This window comes from Thamnophis elegans, chromosome 14, assembly GCF_009769535.1.
Source record: "Thamnophis elegans isolate rThaEle1 chromosome 14, rThaEle1.pri, whole genome shotgun sequence".
In the NCBI taxonomy this organism is placed as follows: Eukaryota; Metazoa; Chordata; class Lepidosauria; order Squamata; family Colubridae; genus Thamnophis; species Thamnophis elegans.
Window position 1 is genome coordinate 41,982,215 of NC_045554.1, and position 25,000 is coordinate 42,007,214.

General features: G+C 43.0%; 1 protein-coding gene across 1 annotated transcript in view; it reads right to left on the bottom strand.

The window, feature by feature from the left end:
- The window catches only part of CBLN1 (cerebellin 1 precursor), an 8,054-nt gene extending 3,026 nt beyond the window's left edge, over positions 1-5,028 (bottom strand). The window contains exons 1-2 of the mRNA XM_032231364.1: positions 4,768-5,028; positions 4,046-4,165 (exon numbers count right to left, since the gene is read on the bottom strand). Of these exons, the coding sequence (XP_032087255.1) occupies positions 4,046-4,165; positions 4,768-5,022 (375 nt within the window). The 5' untranslated portion in view covers positions 5,023-5,028. The remainder of the gene's footprint in view (positions 1-4,045; positions 4,166-4,767) is intronic.
- Positions 5,029-25,000: the final 19,972 nt, after the last annotated feature.

Genomic DNA, 25,000 nt, shown 5'->3' on the forward strand with positions numbered 1-25,000 from the left:
CCATTTTCAGATAGAAAGTTTCCCCTTCAAATTTAGAATTTATAGAGAAAGAGAAAAGGCTCTACCGCAAAGATTCGGGAAGTCCCACTGAGACCAGGAGACAATCCATGAACCTAAAGTTCCCCATAGTTCAAGATTCCAAATAGATTAATTTCCATTTGTGTGTGTGTGTTGGGAGCGGGGCGTAGTTGAAAATAAGGAGTTCCAGAGTTATTGGGAGGCATATACCTTAGATTAAATTAATATAGATCAGGGGTCCCCAACCTCGTGTCTGTGGACTGGCACCGGTTCGCGACATGTCAACAACTGGGCCACGCAAACCAACAAGGCCTCATCCGCGGGAGGTAGACAGCATGTAAAACCACGCCCCCTCCAGTCCGTGGAAAAACCTTTCTCCATGGAACTGGTCCCTGGTGTCCCAAAGATTGGGGGCCACTGATATAGATTATTAGATTATTAGATTGTTAGATTGTTAGATTGTTAAGACTGTTAGACTGTTAGACTGTTAGACTATTAGACTATTAGACTATTAGACTATTAGACTATTAGATTATTAGATTATTAGATTATTAGATTATTAGATTATTAGATTATTAGATTATTAGATTATTAGATTATTAGATTATTAGATTATTATTAGATGTTGGTTGAGGTTCTTTGAATGGTGGTACTATCACACCAACCAACCCAACTTACATTTTCACAATCCATTCACTTGGTTACAAAATTCACCCATGGGGAGGCAGGAAGCATAAATTAACTCATCAGGCTGAATGCTTGTAAAAGGCTAATCTCACCTAACCAAGAAGAAACCAGAGTGAGGACTAAAGGAAACCCAGGTTAAAACTGGGCCACGTTTGCACATTACGCATTGAATTACCGATTGTGTGAACACAGCCTTGCTAATCTTGTCTCACTTTGAAGAACGCGACTTTTCATTAGTTCCCAGTTATGCAGACAAGTGTTCCTCAAAAAAAAACAAAAAAACTGAAGGGTGAGGAATATGCTGTTTATCCCATCAGGGGGTCTAGCATTATTTCTGCGCCTGAGAGATTCAGGTTCTGCTGGTGGCTGTTCCAACTTTTTCCGCAAAATGATAATTGAACGCAAACCAGGCTTAAAAACCCACTGCCACATTTTCCCCTCTTCCAGGGATTGGTACGTTTTGCTTAGCGAAGAGATCTAAAAACTCAAATAGTGCCTGGCAGCATTTCCTCTTGGTCTAAAAAAGCACCGTCTTCATGAAACATGGTTTCCACTGAGACAATAGCTTTCCCCCCGTCATTTGTCTGACAGTCCGTAAAGGGAGCAAGCATGAGTTAGAAAAGCTGTAAGTAGCTCCCAAGAAAGGGGTGTTTCCGCTCCTTTTTTACAACAGCAAAACTACAGGTCTAAACACAATGCTTATTCCCCTATGAGGACAGCAGACAATGGATGAAAGAGCCACGGATGTATCAATGATCGGAAATAGGATTGTGACTGTTGAATGATAAATGCACCAAACACAGTTTGCACAATTAGAAACGTCCTTGTCTCCGATACAAAATTCAATCAGCCAGACCCTTCTCTATCTAGAATCTGAGTGTGTCTCTATGTATTCTGCAGTACAAGTTACTTTTGAAAATAAAACCTGAACTTCATTGAAATTAATACAACTTCCTTCTAAGTCGGCCTGACTGGGGCTCATGGTTTTAGTCCACGCTTCGTTTTAAAAATGACCTCCCTCCGTTTACTCCACAGAACTGGATTTCCAGGGGTAACGTATTTTATGCTTTTTGTGAATATAAACTTCATCTCGCTTAATTAAACTTAATTTCTTCCTGAGAGAAAATTTAAAGGAATGCTAAGGAGGAGTAAAAAAGAGAGAAAAGAAAGAAAGGAGAAGAAAAGAAAGGGGAAAAGAGAAGAAAAAAGAAAAGAGAAGAGAGAAGAGAAAAAAAGAGAAAAGAAAAGAAAAAAGAAAAGAGAAAAGAAAAGGGAAAAGAAAAGAGAAAAGGGATGAAAAGAAAAAATTGATTTCCCTGCATGAATGCAATCTGTATGTTAGTAAAAGAGCATAATCTGCCTCGTTATTAAATATGTATTCTTGGAAGAAAATCCAACTTTATAGAGTCGGAAGCTTTTTTTAAAAAGTAAATGCCTGGCTTATAGCACAAAATCCTGGAGGCAGGAAGACCTTAAAGAGAAAGAAGAACACCGACACTAATTTTTCTATAAACCAGAAAGTCTCAGTTTAGGGAGGATACCTTTTGGCAACTGTTTTTGGCAACCAGTATGGTGGGAAGTGAGACAAAGACTTTAGCTGAGGCACCAGACGGATTTATGAACAATGATAAATAATAGGGTGGCTCATTATTCATTTCATTTTTACTGCAGCCAGTAGAGAGCTCAAGCGTGAAAGTAGCCATTTCCAAGAAAGCTTTAAAATCAAGAGTAGGACTAAACTTCAGCCTTCAAGGGCCCAGAGTCCTTTCTTCACTTTTGCATTATTCTTGGCCAGGTACGTGAGAAAATATACTGTATGAGTATATATTCTATCTATCTATCTATCTATCTATCTATCTATCTATCTATCTATCTATCTATCTATCTATCTATCTATCTATCTATCTATCATCTGTCTACCTACCTACCTACCACCTACCGACCTACCGACCTACCTACCATCCCTCTCCTCTCTCGCTCTCTCTTTATATATCTATCAAGGAAGGCCTGGAGGAATATTGTCCATGGAGTCATAATGGGTCGGACATGACTTCACAACTAACAACATCTGTCCTTCTGTCTTTCTGTCTTTCTGTCTGTCTGTCAGTCAGTCAGTCAGTCAGTCAGTCAGTCTGTCTGTCTATCATCTATCTATCTATCTATCTATCTATCTATCTATCTATCTATCTATCTATCTATCTATCTATCTATTTATTTATCATCTCTCTCTCTCTCTTTATATCTCTATCTATCAAGAAAGGCCTGGAGGAACATTGTCCATGGAGTCGTAATGGGTCGGACACGACTTTGCAACTAACAACATCCATCCATCCATCCATCCATCCATCCATCCATCCATCCATCCATCCATCCATCTATCTATCTATCTATCTATCTATCTATCTATCTATCTATCATTTCTCTCTTCTATCTATCTATGCTTCTATCTATCATCTATCTATCTATCTATCTATCTATCTATCTATCTATCTATCTATCTATCTATCTATCATCTATCTATCTATCCATCCATCCATCCATCCATCCATCATTTCTCTTTCATTTCTCTCTCTCTCTCTCTCTCTCTCACACACACATTTCTCTCTCATCTCGCTTTATATCTCCTATCTATCTATCTATCTATCTATCTATCTATCTATCTATCTATCATCTATCTATCTATCTATCTCTTAAATTTCTCTCTCTCTCTCATTTCTCTCTCTATCATTTCTCTCTCATCTATCTATCTATCATCTATCTATCTCTAAATCTGTATCTGTATGTATAGACGTTACTCCCATAAATCTTGCCCGTATAGTATAATTCTGCAATGAAAAACCCAGTCAACTATCTCCACCCTGATTTACAGACCTGAATTTCAAAATCCGCAAAGCAACCCCAATACACACACACACACACACCACATACAAGAATGGGTATTACATACTGGGAAATTAACCACTACCTTTTATTGGATGGTTTCTGGCACAAGATTTCTGCACTGAGCAGAGGATGGATCTGACACACACTCGCTTATCCCTCGACATCAAAATACGCACACACAAATGTGTGTGTGTGCACCTACCCACTCACACACACACACACACCTCCTTGCCAAGAGCATCAACATTTATTGTGCAGCCCTGGAGCTAGGCAGGCTGACTCGGAAAGACACTTCGCTTCATTCAAGGGTGGGAGTTCCTCCCTGGAGCTCTCAGGTGAATTGAAAACAGTTGGCCCCTTTCATTCATTCGCATAAATTGGGGAGGGGGCTGCTTTCCCATCCAGGGCAAAAAAAAAGAGTAAAGTCCCCTTGGTGGAAGAAGCCCTGCAGCCTCACCTGGATGGTCTGCCTGTTGTACACCTTGACCACGTGGAAATTAAAGCTGTAGATGCCCTTTCGGGGAGCGATGAAAGTGCTGCGTTCCGAGTCGAAGTTGAGCCCAATGTTGACCAGCACCTACGGGATGGAGGGGGAGAAAGAGAGAACGGAGTAAAGAAAGAGAAAAAGGGAGAGGGACATTGTCCAGGCGAGGATCAAAGCTTTTCTTAAAGGTCCTTTCTCTACAACCATCCAGCCTTCTTCCATTCTCCTTCCATTGGGAGCTGTCCACTGGGATGGTGGGATTCCATCCTTACGTCTTCCTTTTCACTCTCTTCCCGGAAGAAGGAGACTAACTAAGCCTGGGTTAGATGACTCCTCCAGGTTCAGGGGCTGCTGCTCCCCAATGTAGGTCCATCATTCCTGATGCTTGGGATGGAGAGGTTTTGTAGTCCCAGCGGGAGGGAGCCAGGTTGCACTCAAATGGAAAATTTGACTTTAAAGCTGAGGACTTGACTATCCCATCTGCTCCCCGCTAATCTCGGGGAGCCTTCTGGAGAACTGAAAGTCGGGGCTGACTGAAAGAGCCCTTTGAAGGCATCTCTCCCCTTCCACCTTCTATTCCTAAATGCCCCCTCCCTTCTCCCACCCCCCCTAAAACCCTCCTCCCCGCTTTCCCCCCCTCTCCTCGACAGTCCCCCCCTTCTTAAATCCCCCCCTTCCAGGATGGGGAATCCTACCTGGTCGAAGTAAATGATCATGGTGCGATTGCTCATCTCCGACGGCTCGTGGTTGGTGCTGCGGATGGCCGAGAAGGCCACCTTGGCGCTGCCCGACCTCACCGAGATGCCCAGCGCCGTGCCGGTCGGATCGGAAGCCGGGTTGGAGTCACACACCACCAGGCACTTGCCCTCCAGGATGATGGGCTCCGTCTCGTTCTGCCCCATCGCCACGCCGGCTAGCCAAGCCAGGCTCAGCAGCTCCAGGGCCAACATCGCGCCGACGAGTCCCCTTTTCGCCTTTGCGCGCTGGCTCGTCCCGCGGCTGGCTGGCTTCTCCGAAGGGGCGGACGGGCGGGCTGGAGCCCCGCTGCTCCCCTTTGCCCTGCCCTGCCCTACCCTTCCCGGCTCGGGCTCGGCTCCTGCGCTGCTCCCGGGCTCCCCTCTAGTCCGCCAGCACGTCCCGCGACGCCCCTCGAGGTGCGGAGAGGAGCGCCAGCGGCCCCCGGCAAGGCGCAAGCGGAGCGCTCCGATGCATAGTGCGGAGGGAAAGCGGGAACTACAAGCGAGCCGGTCGGCAATAGGACACACCGAGAGGGAACCCCGCCCGCTGCCGCTGATGCCTGCGACGGCGTCCACCAGCCCTGTTGGCTGCGCTCGCTGCCTGCCCCGTTTGCCTGCCTGCCTGCCTGCCGGGCTGGCTGGCTGGCTCTCTGCCGCAGCTCTGGCCCGACCGCTCCCCACCGCCCGAGCGAGCACACAAAAGCCGCCGCGGCGCGCCTTTCCCCACCTTGCCTCTCCCCCGCCAACCCCAGCCCTTCGTCAGCGACGGCCCCGCCCGCGCCCAATGGGCAGCCGGCGCGCTCTCGGCCAGCCAATGGCGTCCCCGTCCGTCTCCGTCGTTTCTCCACACCCCCCCCTCTGCCCGACGGGGAGGCTTTTTTTTTGCGCGTCCTGCGATTAGGTGGTCGAGAGAGAGAGAAAGCAGGTGGAGAGGAGAAGGCGCAGCGGTGTGGCGCCGGACGGTCGGGGCTACCCGGCCGCGCTTCGCCCACGTCCGGCCCAAAGGGGTGGGTGGGGAAGCCGGGCCGGGCGGGGGTCTTCCGTGGGGGCCGTCTCAGGTAAGGAGCGTGACGGAGGGGCGCAAAGAAGGGGGATCCTGAGCGAGCCTCCCTGCACGCTTTGGGACAGGGTGGGTTAGGGGGGAAGGGATGCTGCGCTGGCATCCTGAGAAGGATCGGGCCCCCGCTCAGCTTCCTGTTAGGTGGAGGGGGGCGAAGGCGCGGAGACAGAAGGAATGCGCGCTCAGGAACCGCATCCTACTTAGATTGAAAATGCTCCTTATGAACAGTTCCTAAATTTAAAATTCTCCTTATCAATACTTCCTATATTAAAAATGGTCCTTATAAATACTTCCTAGATTGAAAATGCTTCTGATGAATACTTCCTAGATTGAAAATGCTCCTTATGAATACTTCCTATATTAAAAATGGTCCTTATAAATACTTCCTAGATTGAAAATGCTTCTGATGAATACTTCCTAGATTGAAAATGCTCCTTATGAATACTTCCTATATTAAAAATGGTCCTTTTGAATACTTCCTAGATTTAAAATGCTCCTTATCAATGCTTTCTAGATTGAAAACGATCCTTATCAATACTTCCTATATTAAAAATGGTCCTTATAAATTCTTCCTAGATTGAAAATGCTCCTTATCAATACTTCCTAGATTGAAAATGCTCCTTATGAATACTTCCTATATTAAAAATGGTCCTTATAAATACTTCCTAGATTGAAAATGCTTCTGATGAATACTTCCTAGATTGAAAATGCTCCTTATGAATACTTCCTATATTAAAAATGGTCCTTATAAATACTTCCTAGATTGAAAATGCTTCTGATGAATACTTCCTAGATTGAAAATGCTCCTTATGAATACTTCCTATATTAAAAATGGTCCTTATAAATACTTCCTAGATTGAAAATGCTTCTGATGAATACTTCCTAGATTGAAAATGCTCCTTATGAATACTTCCTATATTAAAAATGGTCCTTTTGAATACTTCCTAGATTTAAAATGCTCCTTATCAATGCTTTCTAGATTGAAAACGATCCTTATCAATACTTCCTATATTAAAAATGGTCCTTATAAATTCTTCCTAGATTGAAAATGCTCCTTATCAATACTTCCTAGATTGAAAATGCTCCTGATCCATATGACCTTCATCAAGCCAAAAGTTCTAAATGGATTTCTTAAAAAAATAAGGAATACTTGTGAGGATTTCCCAAACTGGAGGTGGGAAATCAAAGTACGCCAAAAAGGTGAATGAACTCTTATCATTCAACCAAGCCAGTCAGCCCAGGCAATTATGAGACTGGTGGGAGTGTTAGCTGAGTAACAGAGGGTCCCACATTCCTCAGCACTTGGGATGCCGGTTGCCTGGGTAGCAGGGGAAGGGGAGATCATCCCCGAGGTCCCTTGATGATGGGTGAGCTCAGATGTCTGGAGTAACATAGCTGAGGGAGGAGGAAGTGAGGTGAAAGGGGAAGAGTGGGAACGAGCTGAAAGTCTTGCGCTTGGGAGAGAATCGGGGAGTTCGTTTTTGGGTCTGGTGAAATAGGAAATGGGGGGACCTTTGAGATGAGTCATGTAGGCCACCATCCAAAGTTCTGGGTACCTTTAGGAACCTTGCGTCTTCTGGAAATGCTGGAGTACGACAACCTCTCCTGAATCCTGGAATCTGGGTCTCCTGATCCCCAGAGAAAAGGACTGCCCACTCCTCAAAATCAAATATTCAATCAGGGTGCCTGTTTTGTTTCCATTGTTTTGAGTGTTTTGTCCTGTAAGGCAGCTTGAAGTTCAGATCTGAGGTCAACTTTGAGCCCGGATTCCAAAGTTTGGTAGGCACAGCTGCTTTTCCCAGCTGGTTGAATTTATAGGATGGAACTGGGTCAACTCTGTATAATGCAAAGAGAGAGAGAGGGAGGGAGGGAGGGAGGGAGGGAGGGAGAGAGAGAGAGAGAGAGAGAGAGAGAGAGAGAGAGAGAGAGAGAATCTTCCTTAAATGATGTCATTTTGAGGAATCAGGCCAAGAGATATGAATGATCTGATGTGATCACTAGAAACTATCCTAGAACAATCACTTCAGATGTTGTGACATCATTGTTAAACATTGTACAGGTGCCACTTGTGCATTAAAAATGGATACAGACAGAGATGCTCCTTCATTTAAACTGGGTATTGGATTGGATTGGAATGGAATAGATTGGAATGGAATGGAATAGAATAGAATTCTTTATTGGCCAAGTGTGATTGGACACAAGGAATTTATCTTTGGTGCATATGCTCTCAGTGTACGTAAGGAAAAATAAAATACATTCATCAAGAACCATAAGATACAACAATGATAGTCATGGGTTACTAATAAGCAATCACATCACAGTAGGAAATAAATAAAACAATGTAGATTGTAAAAATACAAGCAACATGGTTATAATCGTAAGTGGGAAGAGAAAGGTTCTAGGAAGGATGAGAATAATAATAGTAATTCAGTCTTAGTAAATAATTTGACAGTGTTGTGGGAATCAGTTGTTTAGCAGAGTGATGGCATTCGGGAAAAACTTTTGAAAGGTTTACCGTCAGATTTGTATTATTAGTACATTCATGGAAGCCTTACCTGATATTTCGGCCATCGAGTGATGGATATGTCCAGAAATATCCCTGAGACAAATCAGCCAGTTGCCTAGTCAAATTTTAGCCATCCTTGCTACTATATCAATGTGCAGAAGAAGGGGCTGTAAGGTAAACCCAGGTTTGAGTTTAACCCTGATGTAACTGAATCATACAGAAATAGGGCAGGACGGGGAAGAAGATTAATTCTGGAAATGTTGTGAGCTCATTTACACCAAACCTGATTCACAATTTTGCACTTCTCTCGGCTACTCATCAGTATGTTCAAGAGGGCCATGGGGGTCTTGATATCATCTTACCCATATCTCTACAATCTTGACTTGACAGTTTATATAACGACTTAGAGAGTTACTTCTAACAAGCATGCATTGGAACTCATTGGTACATGAAAAATCCCAGCCCCGTTGAGCTTTGACTGCCCCACCAAACTAAATTTGGTTTACTTGGAGTGACACTGAGTGGCATTGTAACTGATCCTCCTACATGGCGAAACTCCAAAGTAAACATTGACATCTTTTGATTTCTTGTTCTCTCTTGTTGAGAGAAAAAACAACAACTCTAAAACGCCAATAATTATTTGAGCACTAGGGCTGTATGGTTCTAGAATTTCGGGAACTTTCTCTCTGCCTGTGAAATACCGTAACTGGGCTTCCAGGAATAAAGTTTAGGTCTGTATATCTTTCCATGAGAAAGTGGTGTGAGATTCTACAGCTATGTAAAGAAAAGCGAATGGAGTTAGTTTCCTTCTTAAAACAAAAGAGAGATCTGACCATGGTTTGAGATCTGCAATTTCTTTATCATTTTCATTTGTGTGGTAGCGGAGTGCCGGGATATTGTTTATGTAGAAGTATTAGCATTATAATGCATTGTACTGTAATGATGTGAGCTCCCATGACTTGTCCCAGCTTCTGCCAACCTAGCGGTTTGAAAGGATGTAAAAAATGCAAGTAGAAAAATAGGAACCACCTTTGGTGGGAAGGTAACAATGTTCCGTGCGCCTTCGGCATTGAGTCAAGCCGGCCACATGTCTTCGGACAGTGCTGGCTCTTCAGCTTTGAAACAGAGCTCAGCACTGCCCCCGAGAGTCAGGAACGATTAGCATATATGTGTGAGGGGAACCTCTACCTTTATTATTAGCATTATTCGTGCCAGGAAGTCAGTCTGAGTGTCTAAGAAAATTCCCAAGTTTGAGTAAGGAGTTGTGGAGTCTTCACAACCTGCCCAATGAGGATTATGGATGCTCCATAGCTATGAGATATTGTGCAAGAGGAAGAAAGAAGCAGCAGAAGAAAGAGGCAAGGAGTGGCATCTTTAGCACAAGACCATGCTCCATTGTAATATTTTGTTGTAGGGTCCATCAGTAGAAGAAACCAAGATCTACTCTTGAACATCTATGGAGGTTCTCAATCATCCAGCTCACGGTTGTCCCAAAAAGTTGTACTTTTCCAAAAGGTATTTGGACTTTCTTGGTTTTCTTTCTTTCTTCTTTCTTTCTTTCTTTCTTTCTTTCTTTCTTTCTTTCTTTCTTTCTTTCCTTCCTTCCTTCCTTCCTTCCTTCTTTCTTTCTTTCAGCTTTTTTAGAACCAGAAGAAGCTTCTTGGGTGAGGAGCGAAATGTTTTCAAGGGGGAAAAATATAAAACGCAAGAAAGCCCAGTTTTCCTTTTGGGAAAAAAATACTTTTGGGGTATCAACTGTTGAACTTTAGGAAGGGAATCATTGGAGCCACGCCTCTGGCAATGCGATGGTTGAGGTTCTCAAAATAAACAGGGATCAAATGTTTGTACATAGGAAAAGCAGGTGCTATTTTCAGTAAAGCCAAATGAAAAAAAAACCTGTTGCAAATTGTGTCTGAATGCTGAGAGAGAGAGAGAGACAGACAGAGACACACAGAGAGACAGAGTCAAATTGAGAGACAGACAGAAAGAGAGACAGACAGACAGAAAGACAGAGAGAGACCGAGAGACGGAGACACACACACACACACACATACTGAGAGAGAGACACAAAGACAGAAAGACAGAGAGACAGAGAGAGAGTCAGAGAGAGAGTCAGAGAGAGAGAGAAAGACAGAGTCAGAAAGAGAGACAGACAGAAAGACAGAGAGACAGTCAGAGAGAGACAGAGAGACAGAGAGAGAGAGGGAGGGAGAGACAGAGACACACACACACAGAGACAGACAGAAAGACAGCAAGAGACAGAGTCTCAGAGAGAGAGAGACACACACAGAAAGACAGAGTCAGAGAGAGAGACAGAGAGTCAGAGAGAGAGAGAAAGAGGGAGAGACACAGACACACACACACACAGAGAAAGACAGAGAGAGACAGAAAGTCTCAGAGAGAGAGACAGAGAGGGAAAGACAGAGTCAGAGAGACAGACAGAGAGACAGACAGAGAGACAGACAGAGAGTCTCAGAGAGAGAGAGAAAGACAGAGTCTCAGAGAGAGAGAGAGACAGAGAGAGGGAAAGACAGAGGCACAGAGAGAGAAAGAAAGACAGACAGAAAGATAGAGGGAGACAGAGAGTCTCAGAGAGAGAGACAGAGAGAGAAAGGCAGAGAGAGAGACAGAAAGACAGAGAGACAGAGAGTCTCAGAGAGATAGACAGAGAGAGAGAAAGACAGTCGGGGAGAGAGAGAGACAGAGAGAGACAGAGACACACAGAGAGAGAAACATACAGAAAGACAGAAAGAGAAAGAGAAAGAGAGGGTGGGAGGGAGGGAGAAAAGCTTAAAAGCAGTTAAGCAATAAAACCAGCTGTGTGGAGATGAATGAACAAGAGAGGGACAATGGCTTAGAAGTAAACTGACATGGAAACAATTCCCCATTTCAATTTCAAGATATTCACAGCCAGGGCTAGAGAGAAAAAACAGATATCCTGTCTTAAACCCTTGGGGGGATGATCTGCCATTCAAGATTAACTACAAAGGTGGGTTAAACCACCTGTTGGTCTCACATGCAAATGACGGCTCCAGAAACTGGAGGGCTACCTGTTGGGGATGCCGAAGACGTGGAAATCTTGTCCTTTACAACTCGCCTTCAAGGAGATAGACGGCTGCCTAATTACAAAGTCATCTCACTGATTTCACCAAGGTATTTTAAGCCAACATCAGTTCAGCAGAGCTTCCAAATAAATGTGCAGATGTTTGCAGGCGCACAGTGTAGTTCTGGGAATAATTACCTAGGGATAGATCTCGTAATATGCAAGATGAGTCCTGGGTAAATAAGACTGCATTCCCAATCAGCAGCCATTTCCCCCCTACATTTTCTCCATGGTACGAATAAGCATCCTTTTTGTAGAATGCAGATAAGCCTCAGCCTATCGCCACAATTCAGCCCCAAATTTCTGTTGCTAAGTGTGACGGTTGTTGGGTGAATTTTTTGCTCCCTTTTCCGACCATAATGGCCATACTTGTTAAGTCACTGCCGTTGTTAAGTTAGTAACGTGGTTGTTACGTGAATCTGGACTTTGCTCATAAAAGAGGATGACGTGACCACAGGACACCGCAACCGTCATAAATATGAGTCAGTTGAATTTTGATCACATGATTTTTTGATCATGCCACCATGGTCGTAAGTTCCCTTTTCCCAGTGCCATTGTAACTTCGAAACGGTCAGTAAACAAACTGTTGTAAGTCAAGGGCTACCTGTACTTCTGGAAAGTGGACACCACGAACATATAAAAAGAAGAGCAAACCCTATGCCCTTCTAGCACTGATGGTGTTGCCTAGTTTGGTGATGAAATGTCTGCAAGAAAACCACCAAGCTCAGAGAGCACCAAGGACCCCACAGTTAAATCCTGAGCTGCAAATATTGTCTTCTGTCGATAAATAGTCTCTCTCTCTCTCAAAAAAAATGGGTTGGTGGGTGTGGCTAATAAGAACACCCCCAAATCCAAATTAGATTGGGTAAATTTGTTCCCTATTGTCACTCCTGTTCTTCAGGAATGATCTCTAACACCACAGCAAATTTCAGAGGGTTTTTTAGGAAGACAGGTGATTTCCAAACTAAGAAAAAGAAATTAGCTATGGCTAGCACTCCTTTTGTTGTTGTTATTGTTGTGTAAGGACTTTGAGTGCATACAGGATCCACGTAGAATGTTAAGAGCGTGAATTTTGCAGGCCTGCAGAGCTGAGGTGGCGCAGTGGTTAGAGTGCTGTACTGCAGCCACTTCAGCTGACTGTTATCTGCAGTTCGGCGGTTCAAATCTCACCGGCTCAGAGTTGACTCAGCCTTCCATCCTTCCGAGGTGGGTAAAATGAGGACTCAGACTGTGGGGGCGATATGCTGACTCTGGAGAGCCGAGGTGGCGCAGTGGTTAGGGTGCAGTACTGCAGGCCACTTCAGCTGACTGTTATCTGCAGTTCAGCGGTTCAAATCTCACCAGCTCAGGGTTGACTCAGCCTTCCATCCTTCCGAGGTGGATAAAATGAGGACCCGGATTGTTGTTGGGGGCAATACGCTGACTCTGTAAACCGCTTAGAGAGGGCTGAAAGCCCTATGAAGCGGTATATAAGTCTAACTGCTATTGCTATAAACTGCTTAGAGAGGGCTGAAAGCCCTACGAAGCGGTATATAAGTCGAACTGCTATTGCTATTGCTATTGCTTCCCAATTTATCTGTTTCAGGGACATTTTAATTAAGAGAATGAAATAAAAATAGATCCTTGCAGATAACAGAGTTGGAAGGGACCTTGGTGGTCTTCTAGTCCAACCCGCTACTCAAGCAGGAAAGTCTATGTACCATTTCAGACAAATGGTGGTCCAATCTCTTCTTAAAAACCTCTAGTGAAGGAGCACCTACAATTTCTGGAGGCAAGCCCTTCCACTGATTAATTGTTCTCACTGTCAGGAAATTTCTCCTTAGTTCTAGGTTGCTTCTCTCCTTGATTAGTTTCCATCCATTGCTTCTTGTCCTGCCCTCAGGTGCTTTGGAGAATAGATTACCCTCTTCTTCTTTGTGGCAGCCACTCAAGGAACATCTCTACCTGGATGACATGATTAAAAGTTAGAATAAGAGACAGAAATAAGAGAAAGGGAGAATATTAGTGTATACACCTTTATATAATAAAACAAAAGCAGCAGCAAGAGAGAACATGGAATAATTAAATAATGATAGAGAATAAATTAATATAAATGTGTATTACTATTAGAAATGTATAAGTTGGTTGAATGTAATAATTATGATTAACTCTACTAGTTCTATTCGTATTACAATGTATGACGCCCAAATGCAACACTGTTCACGCATTGATACATGCATATAAAATAAAATAAAAAGTGAAGGAAACAATGATAATTTGGGCTAAAAACATCGGGTATAATATTGGAGCACTGGGAAAAAATATGGGAAAAAATTATAAATTGACAATGTCGGCATGCTATAAGTAAAACATTTACAAAATGTTTTATAGGTGGCATTGATTTACCCCCGACAGAATTGGCCAAAATGTTCCCAAATAGATCACCCAAACTGTTGGAAATGTAACCACCAACAGGGAACCTTCTATCATATGTGATGGACGTGTCCGAAAGCCAAAGAATTTTCTGAACCAAAATTCAGAAAAGTTTAGAAGAAATAATAGAACAAAAAATTGGCATGAACCCTGAGCTGTTTCTTCTAGGAATAGTTAAAAAAAATATTAGTAAGGATATCCAATATTTAATGCTTCATATAATCACTGCTGCCAGAATTCCATATGCCCAAAGTTGGAAACTAAAAACAATTCCATCAAATGCAGAAATCATAAAAAAAAAGTGTTAGAATGCTCAGAAATGGACAAACTAACAATGGAACTAAGAGATAGAGAGGAAACGGGGTACTACAAGATATGGAACAGGTGGTATAACTGGCTTGAAAAGAGATGTAAAATCAATGCATAAGGAACACGTAGCAAACACAGTGAAAAGAGATGGCATATATTTAGAAAGCAATAGAGATGGAAATATTGTACATAGATGTATATATTGTAAAAATGAGAAAGTAAACGAAGAAGAATATGCATAAAATAATAGAATGGAAAATGGAAAACCCGGAATCAGAAAAAAAGAATCAGAAAGCTGTAAAAGTGTCCTTGCGATTTTAATGTTTGGAAAATGTCAAATAAAAAATAAAATAAAAAACTTGCGGGGGGGGGGGGGAGGAAGGAAGGAACATTGCTATCATGTCACCCTTAGTCCTTCATTTCCTTAGACAGCAAAGGGATGTCCATTCTCCACTGGACTCCATCAAGTCTATTTCTCCTATTCCCGATTAGGATATTTTTCTAAAGCTTCTTTGAGCGAAGTAGATTTAAAAGCAACTAAGATTTTTTTTCTCAGGCTGCAAACGTTTTAGAGAGCAGAAACTTCATCATTCAGATTACTCCTATTCTTTGGCGTATTTTTTCTCTCTCTTAACTGCTTGCACCAGTCTGGAACATATTTATAGTACCTGCTAGGCTCAAAAATTGCTTTTCTATAGATAGGTTATTGCCAGCATTGATTTTGAATTGGGTGACACAAAATTGCAACCCCGTTGTCAGAAAGAGAAAATGGCTTCATGGCTGGGCTGAAATTAAACTGTCATCGCTGTGTAACCTTTCCCCATTTTGCGGTATTGGCGGCTTTGTTTACAAAATGCAAACACAAAAATCTGAGCAGGGATTATTATTGTTATCATCATTATTTTAAAATCTTCGTCAGCAAAGCTTTTTTTACGTTCTCGTGACCTTGGGGGTGAAATGGCATGGATTTGCAGCCATGAAACCGTAGCCTGAGTCCGAAGCGTACATGTCAGAGGTGGGTTCCTACCGGTTCGCACTTATTCGGTAGAACCGGTTCGTCAAATCTACGGAACCGGTTAGAAGAGGTTCCACCAGTGCAGCTGGAAAGCAGGCCACACCTACAGAAGAGCTTCCAAAATTTTTTGAAACCCACCACTGGAGGAGACAGATACACACACACACACACACACACACACACACACACACAGAGAGACAGACACACAGACACACAGACACACAGACAGACACACAGAGAGAATCACATAGAGAGACACAGAGGAAGGGAGGGAGGGAGGGAGAGAGAGAGAGGCAAAGAGCCCCCCCCACACACACACAGAGAGAGACAGACAGACTCACACAGAGAAAGAGAAAGGAAGGAAGGAAGGAAGGAAGGAAGAACGAAAAAGTGAGAGATGAAAGAAAAAAAGAAAAAAGGGACAGAGAGACAAAAAGAAGGAAAGAAAGAGAGAGAGAGAGAGAGAGAGAGAGAGAGGGAAAACACATGGCCAGCAAGCCACTCCCACAAAGGAGGCCACACCCACAGAATAGGTTTGAAAATTTTTTGAAACCCACCACTGGTACATGTATGATGTTACTTAGGTATATAGCCTGCTACACTTGTTTTATGGACACGTTTCAATACATGTAAATAGAGTGGTGGATGCCATCATTTTCGTTCTTCACAGTTTTAGAAGCTACAGTTAAGTCTAAACGGGGCCCCCTGTTTAATCTTTTTCATATCTTTTCTCTCTCTGATGTGTGGCCTTTTTTTAAAAAAAAAAGTCCATTTCAAATTTGGTAGAATGTCGATATTTCCACTAAATAGAACCCTGCATAAGGCAGTAATCGTCACAAACTCTGGTTACAACCTCTTATTATCTGCAGAAAATTATACCCTTGGAAGAGCTAAGTCCATTTTTCTTTTTAGTGCAGGGATCCAGATTAAATCATGCCCAACCACTCCACGGCAACTTAGCTGGTGTCACAATGCCTAAGCCACAAATGTCACATTGTTATATGTTCTGTCCTGTCACTTCAACTGATGCTCGATTTTGGAGAACATTTCTTGGCTTCCTTCGTTCAAAAGCTTTAAAAAACAACAACAACGGAGCTTGGAGCACAAAAATTGATTTCTCAAACAGGCGGAGAGGTCCCATGCTTCATTCTCCATCCGCACCTCTGTAACAAGGAAGGGTCACTGTAGCTCCTTGGAAGGCCAAAATATGGTTTTGATTCCATCCTTGGCGTCTCTAGAAAAAACCTACTCTAGAACCCTGCAACGTTATGGCCAGTGCAAAAAATTACACAGTTATTCGACTTCGTATAAGGCTGCTTTTATATTCTAGTTTCCATTCCATGGGTGATACAGGGGACCTGGCTCAGTTCTCATTTTACTGATGAACAAATTACATTTCCTGAGCTGTGCCAGGGTCTTTCGGTTTTAGTTTTCGATTTTGGAGACCCCGTTTTGCCTACCTGCAAGATTTTAGTGCTGGCAATCAAACTTTTTTTTAATTGAAAATTTAAAAAAAAAGGCTTTTACAAATATTTACCTCCCCTCCCCACCTGAGCCCACCCCCCCAACCTTCCCCCTCCCCCGACTTCCCAGAACAAATACAGGGTATAAATCTTTAACAAAGATGTTCTAAAATAAACTTAAAGAAAGTTAGTATCATCTTTCATTTGAGCTTTAACTCCTCTTTTGTTAGGCTAACTCTAAACAGATTATATCATTCCTGCAATCAAACTTTTATAGTGGCAAATAAAAAGGCAGCACTGTCTCCCTCGTAGCTAGGAATTCTATTTTGCCCAGTAGGAGATGCATTATTTTCACAGATTCTAAAAATCAAATTTTAATTTCTGTTGAGCCAAATCCAAGAATGACACGTTATAGTTCTAAGCAGATTCCTTTATTGTTCCTCATTTTTTTTTAAAAAAAATATTATAGGACTGTAATAACATGGCCTAAATAGATTGCCTTTTTCGTGCTTCACACCTCCTTAGTTGACAAGTTGTTGCTGATAGTTTGCAACACAAATTTGGTTAATGCTGAGTCCTTCGGGATTGGGCGGCCTATAAATTTTATTAATAAATAAATAATAAATAACAGAGACGGGTAAATCATGTTATACGATCTCCCCATCCGAGGTTATGGCTGTTGTAGAATTTTAAATTGTTGTTTTTATTTTATTTTTTTGTATCCCCTCCCTTTTTTATTGTGAGCCGCCCTGAGTCTCTCGGGAATAGGGCGGCATTCAAACTCAATAAATTGAATTGAATTGGATTGGTGCTTGCTAGAGCTGTCAATTAAAGAACTGTTGTCTGCCCTTGTCAATAAACAAACTATATTAAATATGTCTACATATTTCACCTTCTCAACTTCCTTACACTAGCTAGAAACAGACATGATATAAGTGTCCCCTCTATTTCATATTGGAAAAAACAATTTGGGTAAAACTGCCTTCTGTTGTCCTTCTGCTCAATCCCTTAGCTTGTGGACATTGAAAAAGATATGCGCTCTACATGGGGCAGCCCTTGAAGAGTATTCGGAGACTTCAACTCGTCCAGAACGCAGCTGCACGAGCGATTGTGGGTGCACCTCGGTACACCCACGTTATACCTATCCTCCGCGAGCTGCACTGGTTACCGATCAGTCTCCGGATACGCTTCAAGGTGCTAGTCGTAACTTATAAAGCCCTTCATGGTATTGGATCTGGGTACTTGAGAGACCACCTGCTGCCAATTACCTCCCAAAGACCCATTAGATCTCACAGGGTTGGCCTCCTCCTAACCCGGGGGAGGGCCTTCTCTGTGGCAGCTCCGGCCCTCTGGAATGAACTCCCCACAGGGATTCGGACCCTCACGTCTCTCCAGGCCTTCCGAAAAGCCATCAAAACCTGGCTTTGCCGGCAGACCTGGGGGTGATGAGTTCCCTCCCCTCTCGACATGTATGGTTGTGCGACTGTTGTCTATTTTTATTATCTGTATTTTGTCTTTTATGTTCCCCCTTTTTTTCTCCCTTGAATTGTTCGCTGCCCTGAGTCCTCCCGGAGAAGGGTGGCATACAAATAATAAAATACAAATACAAATACAAATACAAATATAATGAAAAATACTAGTCCAACCCCCTGCTCAGACAGGAAATGTTACTCCATTCTGGATGTCCAGTGTCATCTTAAAAGCCTCCAATGATGGAGCCTCCATAACTTCTGAAGGCGAGCTGTTCCATGGGTTAACTGTTCTAACTGTCAAGGAAATTTCACTTTTGTTCTAAGTTGCTTCTCTCCTTGATTAGCTTCCATCCATGGTTTCTTCTCTGTTTCTCTTAGTTTTTCTTCTGGTGTGTTGGAGAACAAGTTGACCCCGCTCTTCTTTGTTAGATATTGGAACACTTCATGTCATGGCACCCCAGTCCTCCTTTTCATCAAGCTAAATCCAATTCTTGCAAACTGTTCTTTGTACGTTTTAGCCTCATCTTGATTGCTCTTCTCTGCATTTTCTGAGACTTTCTAGAATCTCAACATATTTTTTTTTGGGTCTTCCTACAACTGCTTTTGTTCATTTGTAATGAACAGCACCATCAGCTCCGGAAGCTGGCTTGTAAGTCCTGGAGTTCATTTCAAAGGAAGCAGAAGAACAGAGAAATTTTTCCAATATTTACCTGAGCCTTAAGAAATATCCCTCTGTAGATGATGTTTGCCTTAGAAGCTAGTCCACCTCTGAGGTCAATTTAAAAGGCAGAGAGGAAGTAGGGGAGATGTTTGCTTAACACCATGATGAACCTCTTCTTTGTGCCTTCTGCTTTTAAGTGCACCTCAATGGGGCTTTTGCCCCCAAAACGTTAAGTCCCGAGTTTCAGTTGCAAACCTACAATAATGTTTTCATTATTGCTAGTTGTGTTTTATCATCACACAATTTGAATGTTAAGCATTTATTACAGACATCTGGCAGTGGCTGACATATGCATTTATAAAAGTCCAGGTGTTATATGTTGTGGTTAGTTGCAAAGTCATGTCCGACCCATCGCATCCCCATGGACGATGTTCCTCCAGGCCTTCATGTCCTCTACCATCCCCCAGAGTCCATTTAAGCTCAGGCCAACTGTTTTGGTGACTCCATCCAGCCACCTGATTCTCTGTTGTGCCCTTCTTCTTTTGCCCTCCATCGTTCCCAGCATGAGGCTCTTCTCCAGTGAATCCTTCCTTCTCATCAGGTGGCCAAAGTATTTGAGTTTCCACTTCAGGGTCTGGCCTTCTAAAGAGCAGTCAGGGTTGATCTCTTCTAGGACTGACCGGTTGGATGGCCTTGCAGTCCAAGGGAAGTGCAGGAGTCTTCTCCAGCACCAGAGTTCAAAAGGCCTCCATTCTTTGGCACTCAGTCCAACCTTCACAGCCATACAGGTGTAATATACAGTCTTTTAAAGATAAGCAAAGTAATAGTCAGTCTTAACTTTAAAAAATCAAGTTAGACAGAGATGAAGTACAAGGATGATTTAGCAGGATATTCAATTAAGATCAAAATTAAGATGGAGTTAGTTCAACTGGTCCTAGGTTAAAATTGGGGGTCCTCTGTTTTAATTTTTAATTTTTTCAGATTAGTGGAAATCATCCCGGTTGTGAAACAGGTTTTCTTCCTGCCTCTATTTTTAAAGACTTTGAATCTGGTCTCTGCAAATCTGATCCTGCGTAGTTAGATCGGTTGTCCCTAACTTAATCATCTTGAGATCCCAGGGACCACAACTTTGCAGAATCCCTTTCTAACAAAACCCCACATTGGTTGCTTGTAAACTGAGTTTGGCAATCCGAAAACGGAGCCTTCCTAATTAATCAATACGGCTGTGCATATTATAGCCGAAGTACAAAAAATCTACTTCTTTGTAGTAGACAACCTTTTTTTTCAGACAGCGTTCCAGAGAACGGCTGTTTTTTAAAAAAAGGATAAAACAGCACATGCAGGCGTCATTTAGGAAAAAACTGTTTTGTTTTTACCCATGTGCAAATTGGTGCGAGTTTAACTCAATAGAGATTAATTGATTACTTAACCGGAGTTCGTATGATTAATCAAAATTAAGCGGGTTGCAGCCTTTCTATAAAACGCTAGCGGCTTGCCTAATTATGTAGCATGTGTTGTTTAAGTTCTTCAATGAAAGCCATTAATTGATTTATTTCACAGATGAATTAATGAACCCATGCAGCTTTGGTTATCTCCCTGAATAAATATTTGAAGATGTAATTGTTGGGAGGGGGGGTTGGTCTGCAGAATATCAGCAGTGTTTCTCTCCCTCATTCCGATGTGATTGCTCTTTATGCAACTGAATGGAATTTGCAATTGCATCTCTAAAAAAAAATTGGATCTAGAATTCCTTTAGGACAAAGGATGGCAACAGGGAACAGAACATCTGCCGTTCTAAAACGCGGATAATGTTTCCTTTAAATATCTATCATTTTTCTCCTGGCCATTCAGTGTAAATTAAAAGTTAATCCAGTGTCAAAGGTCAACAAAAAGATTCTTTTTCTCCCCACAAAGCACAGGGCTGAATCCAAATTGAAATTGGGTTAGGTTCCCTCTTTTGTTCTAAGGCAGTGGGGGGGGGGAATCAGGTTTTTTGGGGTGGGGGAATCAGGATTGACACTTTGGGTTGCAATATTTCCAAATGTCGAAAACAACCAGACAAGTTTTCATTGCGCTTATTGTACAGATGGTTCACGTTGCTGTTGGTGGACAACTACATTGGCATGATAGGTTCTGGTTATATATGTTTTATTTGTGCTGATAAATAAATAAAGGGAGACTAGTATAGATCTATTTCAAGCTATTTAGCTCTCATCAGCTAGCCATACCCTTACTGGGATTCGAACCTGTGCTATATTGCATCTTAGGCAAACGTCTTAGCCATTAAGCCACAGGTCTCCTCCTTATCAGCTGAAGCCAGGGAAGAAGGTATATATTTAGTGTCACAACCCCTGGTAAGCCCCAATTATGGGAGGAAACTAACTGCTTCCATCGTCTGTCAATCGGCTCGTCACAAGAGTCCATCACGACAGAAACCCAATATTTTTACTCTTGCCTTTGTTATATTTGTGTTTTATTTGTGCTGATAAATATATCTCATATATATATATATATATATATATATATATATATATATATATATATATATATATATATATATATATATATATATATATATATATATATATATATAAACCGTTTCTATGGAATTGGCTTTGGGGCAGTTTGGCTGTATTTTTAATGATGTTTTAACAGTGATTTTTTCCCCCGTTTGGTTTATTACTCATTTGCATGCTTTTGTCTGTTGTACAGCCCCTTGATCATCTTGCCTAGTTGGGAATGCAAGAATATATCAGATTGATAGACAGAAAGTCTCACTTTGCAGGATCAAAAGAATGCCTAGCAATATAGTTTGGGGCCATAAACACACATATTCTCTCTCTCTCTCTCTCTCTCTCTCTCTCTCTCTCTCTCTCTCTCTCTCTCTCTCTCTCTCTCTCTCTCCCTCTCTCCCTCTCTCCCTCTCTCCCTCTCTCTCCCTCCCTCCGCCCCCCCCTCTCTCTCACACACACACACAGATTTGTATGCTGATGACAAAGCCTAGAACTTTCATCTCCTTGATATTATTGACTGTCACATCTACTGGCATTGATTTTGCAGACCTACAATTGTACAGTCTGCATTTTCTAATAGAGACCCTTCAAATTGTGGTGTGGCTTTATAGCTCTTGCCTCTCCCTTTGGCTTGCCCTCAGTTTCCTAGAGTTGCCATCTCTACAGTGGACTACCGTTGCGGGCAGAAACTTAACGATTTGGAGTTGGTGCCTGGTTGGAGTTCTCTGGTAGCCATGGCTGGAAACAAACAAACAAATGAATAGTCCATTGAATCATGTCTCACCAAGAATGGGAGGGGATGAAGGAAGGAAGGAAGGAAAGAAAGGAGGGGATGGAGGGAGGGAAGGCAAGGAAGGGAGGCAGGCAGGAAAGCAGGAAGGAGGGAGGGAGGAAAAGAAGGGAGGGATGATGGAATGAAGGAAAATAAGGGGGAAGGAAGGAAAGGAGGGAATGGAGAAAAGGGAAGGAAGGGTGGCAGGCAGGCAGGCAGGAAGGAAGGAAGGAAGGAAGAAAGAAAGAAAAGGAGGGGATGGAGGCAGGCAGGCAGGTGGGAGGAAAAGAAGGGAGGGATAATGGAAGGAAGGAAGGAAAGGAGGGGAGGGAGGGAGGGAAGGGAAGGAAGGGAGGCAGGAAGGAAGGAGGGAGGGAGGAAAAGAAGGGAGGGATGATGGAAGGAAGGAAAATAGGAAGGAAGGAAAGGAAGGAAGGAAAGGAGGGGAGAGAGGAAGGGAAGGAAGGGAGGCAGGAAGGAAAATAAGAAGGAAGGAAGGAAGGAAGGAAGGAAGGAAGGAAGGAAGGAAGGAAAGGAGGGGAAGGCAAGGCAAGGCAAGACAAGTAGAAAATGTTTGCAGGTGTGGTGAGAATAGGATGAGCAATAGAAGGTGTGAAGAAAATAAAAGTAACATGCAAAATTTGGGGAAACGCAAGATCCAAAGGGTGATTCACATTCCCACTTTAAATATTTAGACTGGGAGTTCCAGACCAACTCAGGCCAAAGGATAACCATTACGAGCATTCCTAATTTGCAAAAGACAATGGATGTGTGTTAATTTGGATTATATCCAAGAAAGAATCTCGTACCCGGTCCCTGAAATCTCTTTTTTTTGCTCCTGCGCCCCTGCTCTGGAGACCAATTTTCCTGCTATCTAATATTCTTCAGCTGCTGCATTATAGTGAAAAATAGCTGGCGATAACTTTGGGGAATGTGGGCGGAGGGGGAGGGAGAGAGAGAAAGATTAAAAAAAACCTGCTGACTTGAAATCTGAACTCATGGCCCATCATTTATACTAATGAGCTCACTGGTGGGGAATTTGTAAAATGTTTCTTTTTTATATAATGTAAATAATTTCAAAGAGCCATAAGTCTGTTAAATCTGATAGGAGCAAGGGAAGGGAAAGAGAAGGAAGGGGGAGGAAGATGCCCAAGTGGGATCTATAAGGAAATGTTGCAAGGTAATGCACTTGTAGTCCTAATTGCCCAAAGACTTTTACTGGATATTCACTCTCCTTCCTTCCTTCCTTCCTTCCTTCCTTCCTTCCTTCCTTCCTTCCTTCCTTCCTTCCTTCCTTCCTTCCATTGCCATTGCTTTCTATTCCCCACCCTTCCCTTCTTCCCTTCCCTTTCCCATTTCCTTTCTTCCTGTCTCCCTTTCCTTCCTCCTCCTTCCTCTCTTCCTTCTCATCCTCCTTCTTTTCTTTCTCCTTCTGCTTTCTTCCCTTCCTTCCTTCCCATCCAATCCCATCCCAATCCATAGAATTCTTGCCTCCCTTAAATTGGCAGAGATGCCTGCCTTCTTCCCTTCCCTTCCCTTCCCATGCCATACTATACCATACCATACCATACCATCAGTGGTGGGATTCAATTTTTTTTACTTCCGGTTTCGTGGGCATGGCTTGGTGGGTGTGGCAGGGGAAGGTTACTGCAGAATCCTCCTTTCCTACTAATCAGCTGGAACGCGGATGACAGAGAATAGGTGGGGGCGGGGCCAGCCAGAGGTGGTATTTACTGGTTCTCTGAACTACTCAAAATTTCCACTACTGGTTCTCCGGAACTGGTCAGAACCTGTTGAATACTACCTCTGGTCCCATCCCAATCCATAGAATTCTTGCCTCCCTTAAATGGGCGGAGATACCTGCCTGCTTCCTCTCCCTTCCCATATGATACCATATCATAGCAATAGCAATAGCAGTTAGACTTATATACCACTTCATAGGGCTTTCAGCTCTCTCTAAGCGGTTTACAGAGTCAGCATATTGCCCTCAACAACAATCCGGGTCCTCATTTCACCCACCTCGGAAGGATGGAAGGCTGAGTCAACCCTGAGCCGGTGAGATTTGAACAGCCGAACTGCAGAACTGCAGTCAGCTGAAGTAGCCTGCAGTGCTGCATTTAACCACTGCACCACCTCGGCTCCTTCTTGCTTCATACCATGCCATGCAATATGATATCATACCATACTATACCAGTCCAGTTCAATCCAGTCCAGTTCAATCCAACACAACACAACACAACCCAATAGAATTCTTGCCTCCCTTTCATGGTGAAACGTGGGATATTCGTTTCTTTGTTTCTTTATGCATTTTATATGGCCACCTAACTCACCCAGGATGGCGTCACGTGGTTTCTCCATCATCCAGGGGCTGTTTTTTTTACCAGCTCCCCTGATCCTTGGGCAGCTGGCACGAGATGGGCCAGCAAAACCGACACCTTCTCAGTTTATGCTGGTGTCAATACTTTGGATCACTTCCTACCATAGTAAAATCTCCAGTGGGTTCTTTGGCTTTGGCTTCACCCAATGGGTAAACCTGTCCACCATGACCTTAGTCCAGTATGAGAGCCTAGCAAATTATGTTTTTTTTTATAAAACCCATCTTAGTTTTGAATGAACACTGATTTAATTTGAATTTCAAGGTGGCCATTGAATGGCCAATGGAATATTTTGTTGTTAGTTGCAAAGTTGTGTCCCACCCATCACCATTGCATGGACAATGTTCCTCCAGGCCTTCCTGTCCTCTACCATCCCTCAGAGTTCATTTAAGCTCATGCCTACTGCTTCAGTGACTCCATCCAGCCACCTCATTCTCTGTCGTCCCCTTCTTCTTCTTTTGCCCTCCATCTTTCCCAGCATGAGGCTCTTCTCCAGTGAGTCCTTCTCATTAGGTGGCCAAAGTCTTTGA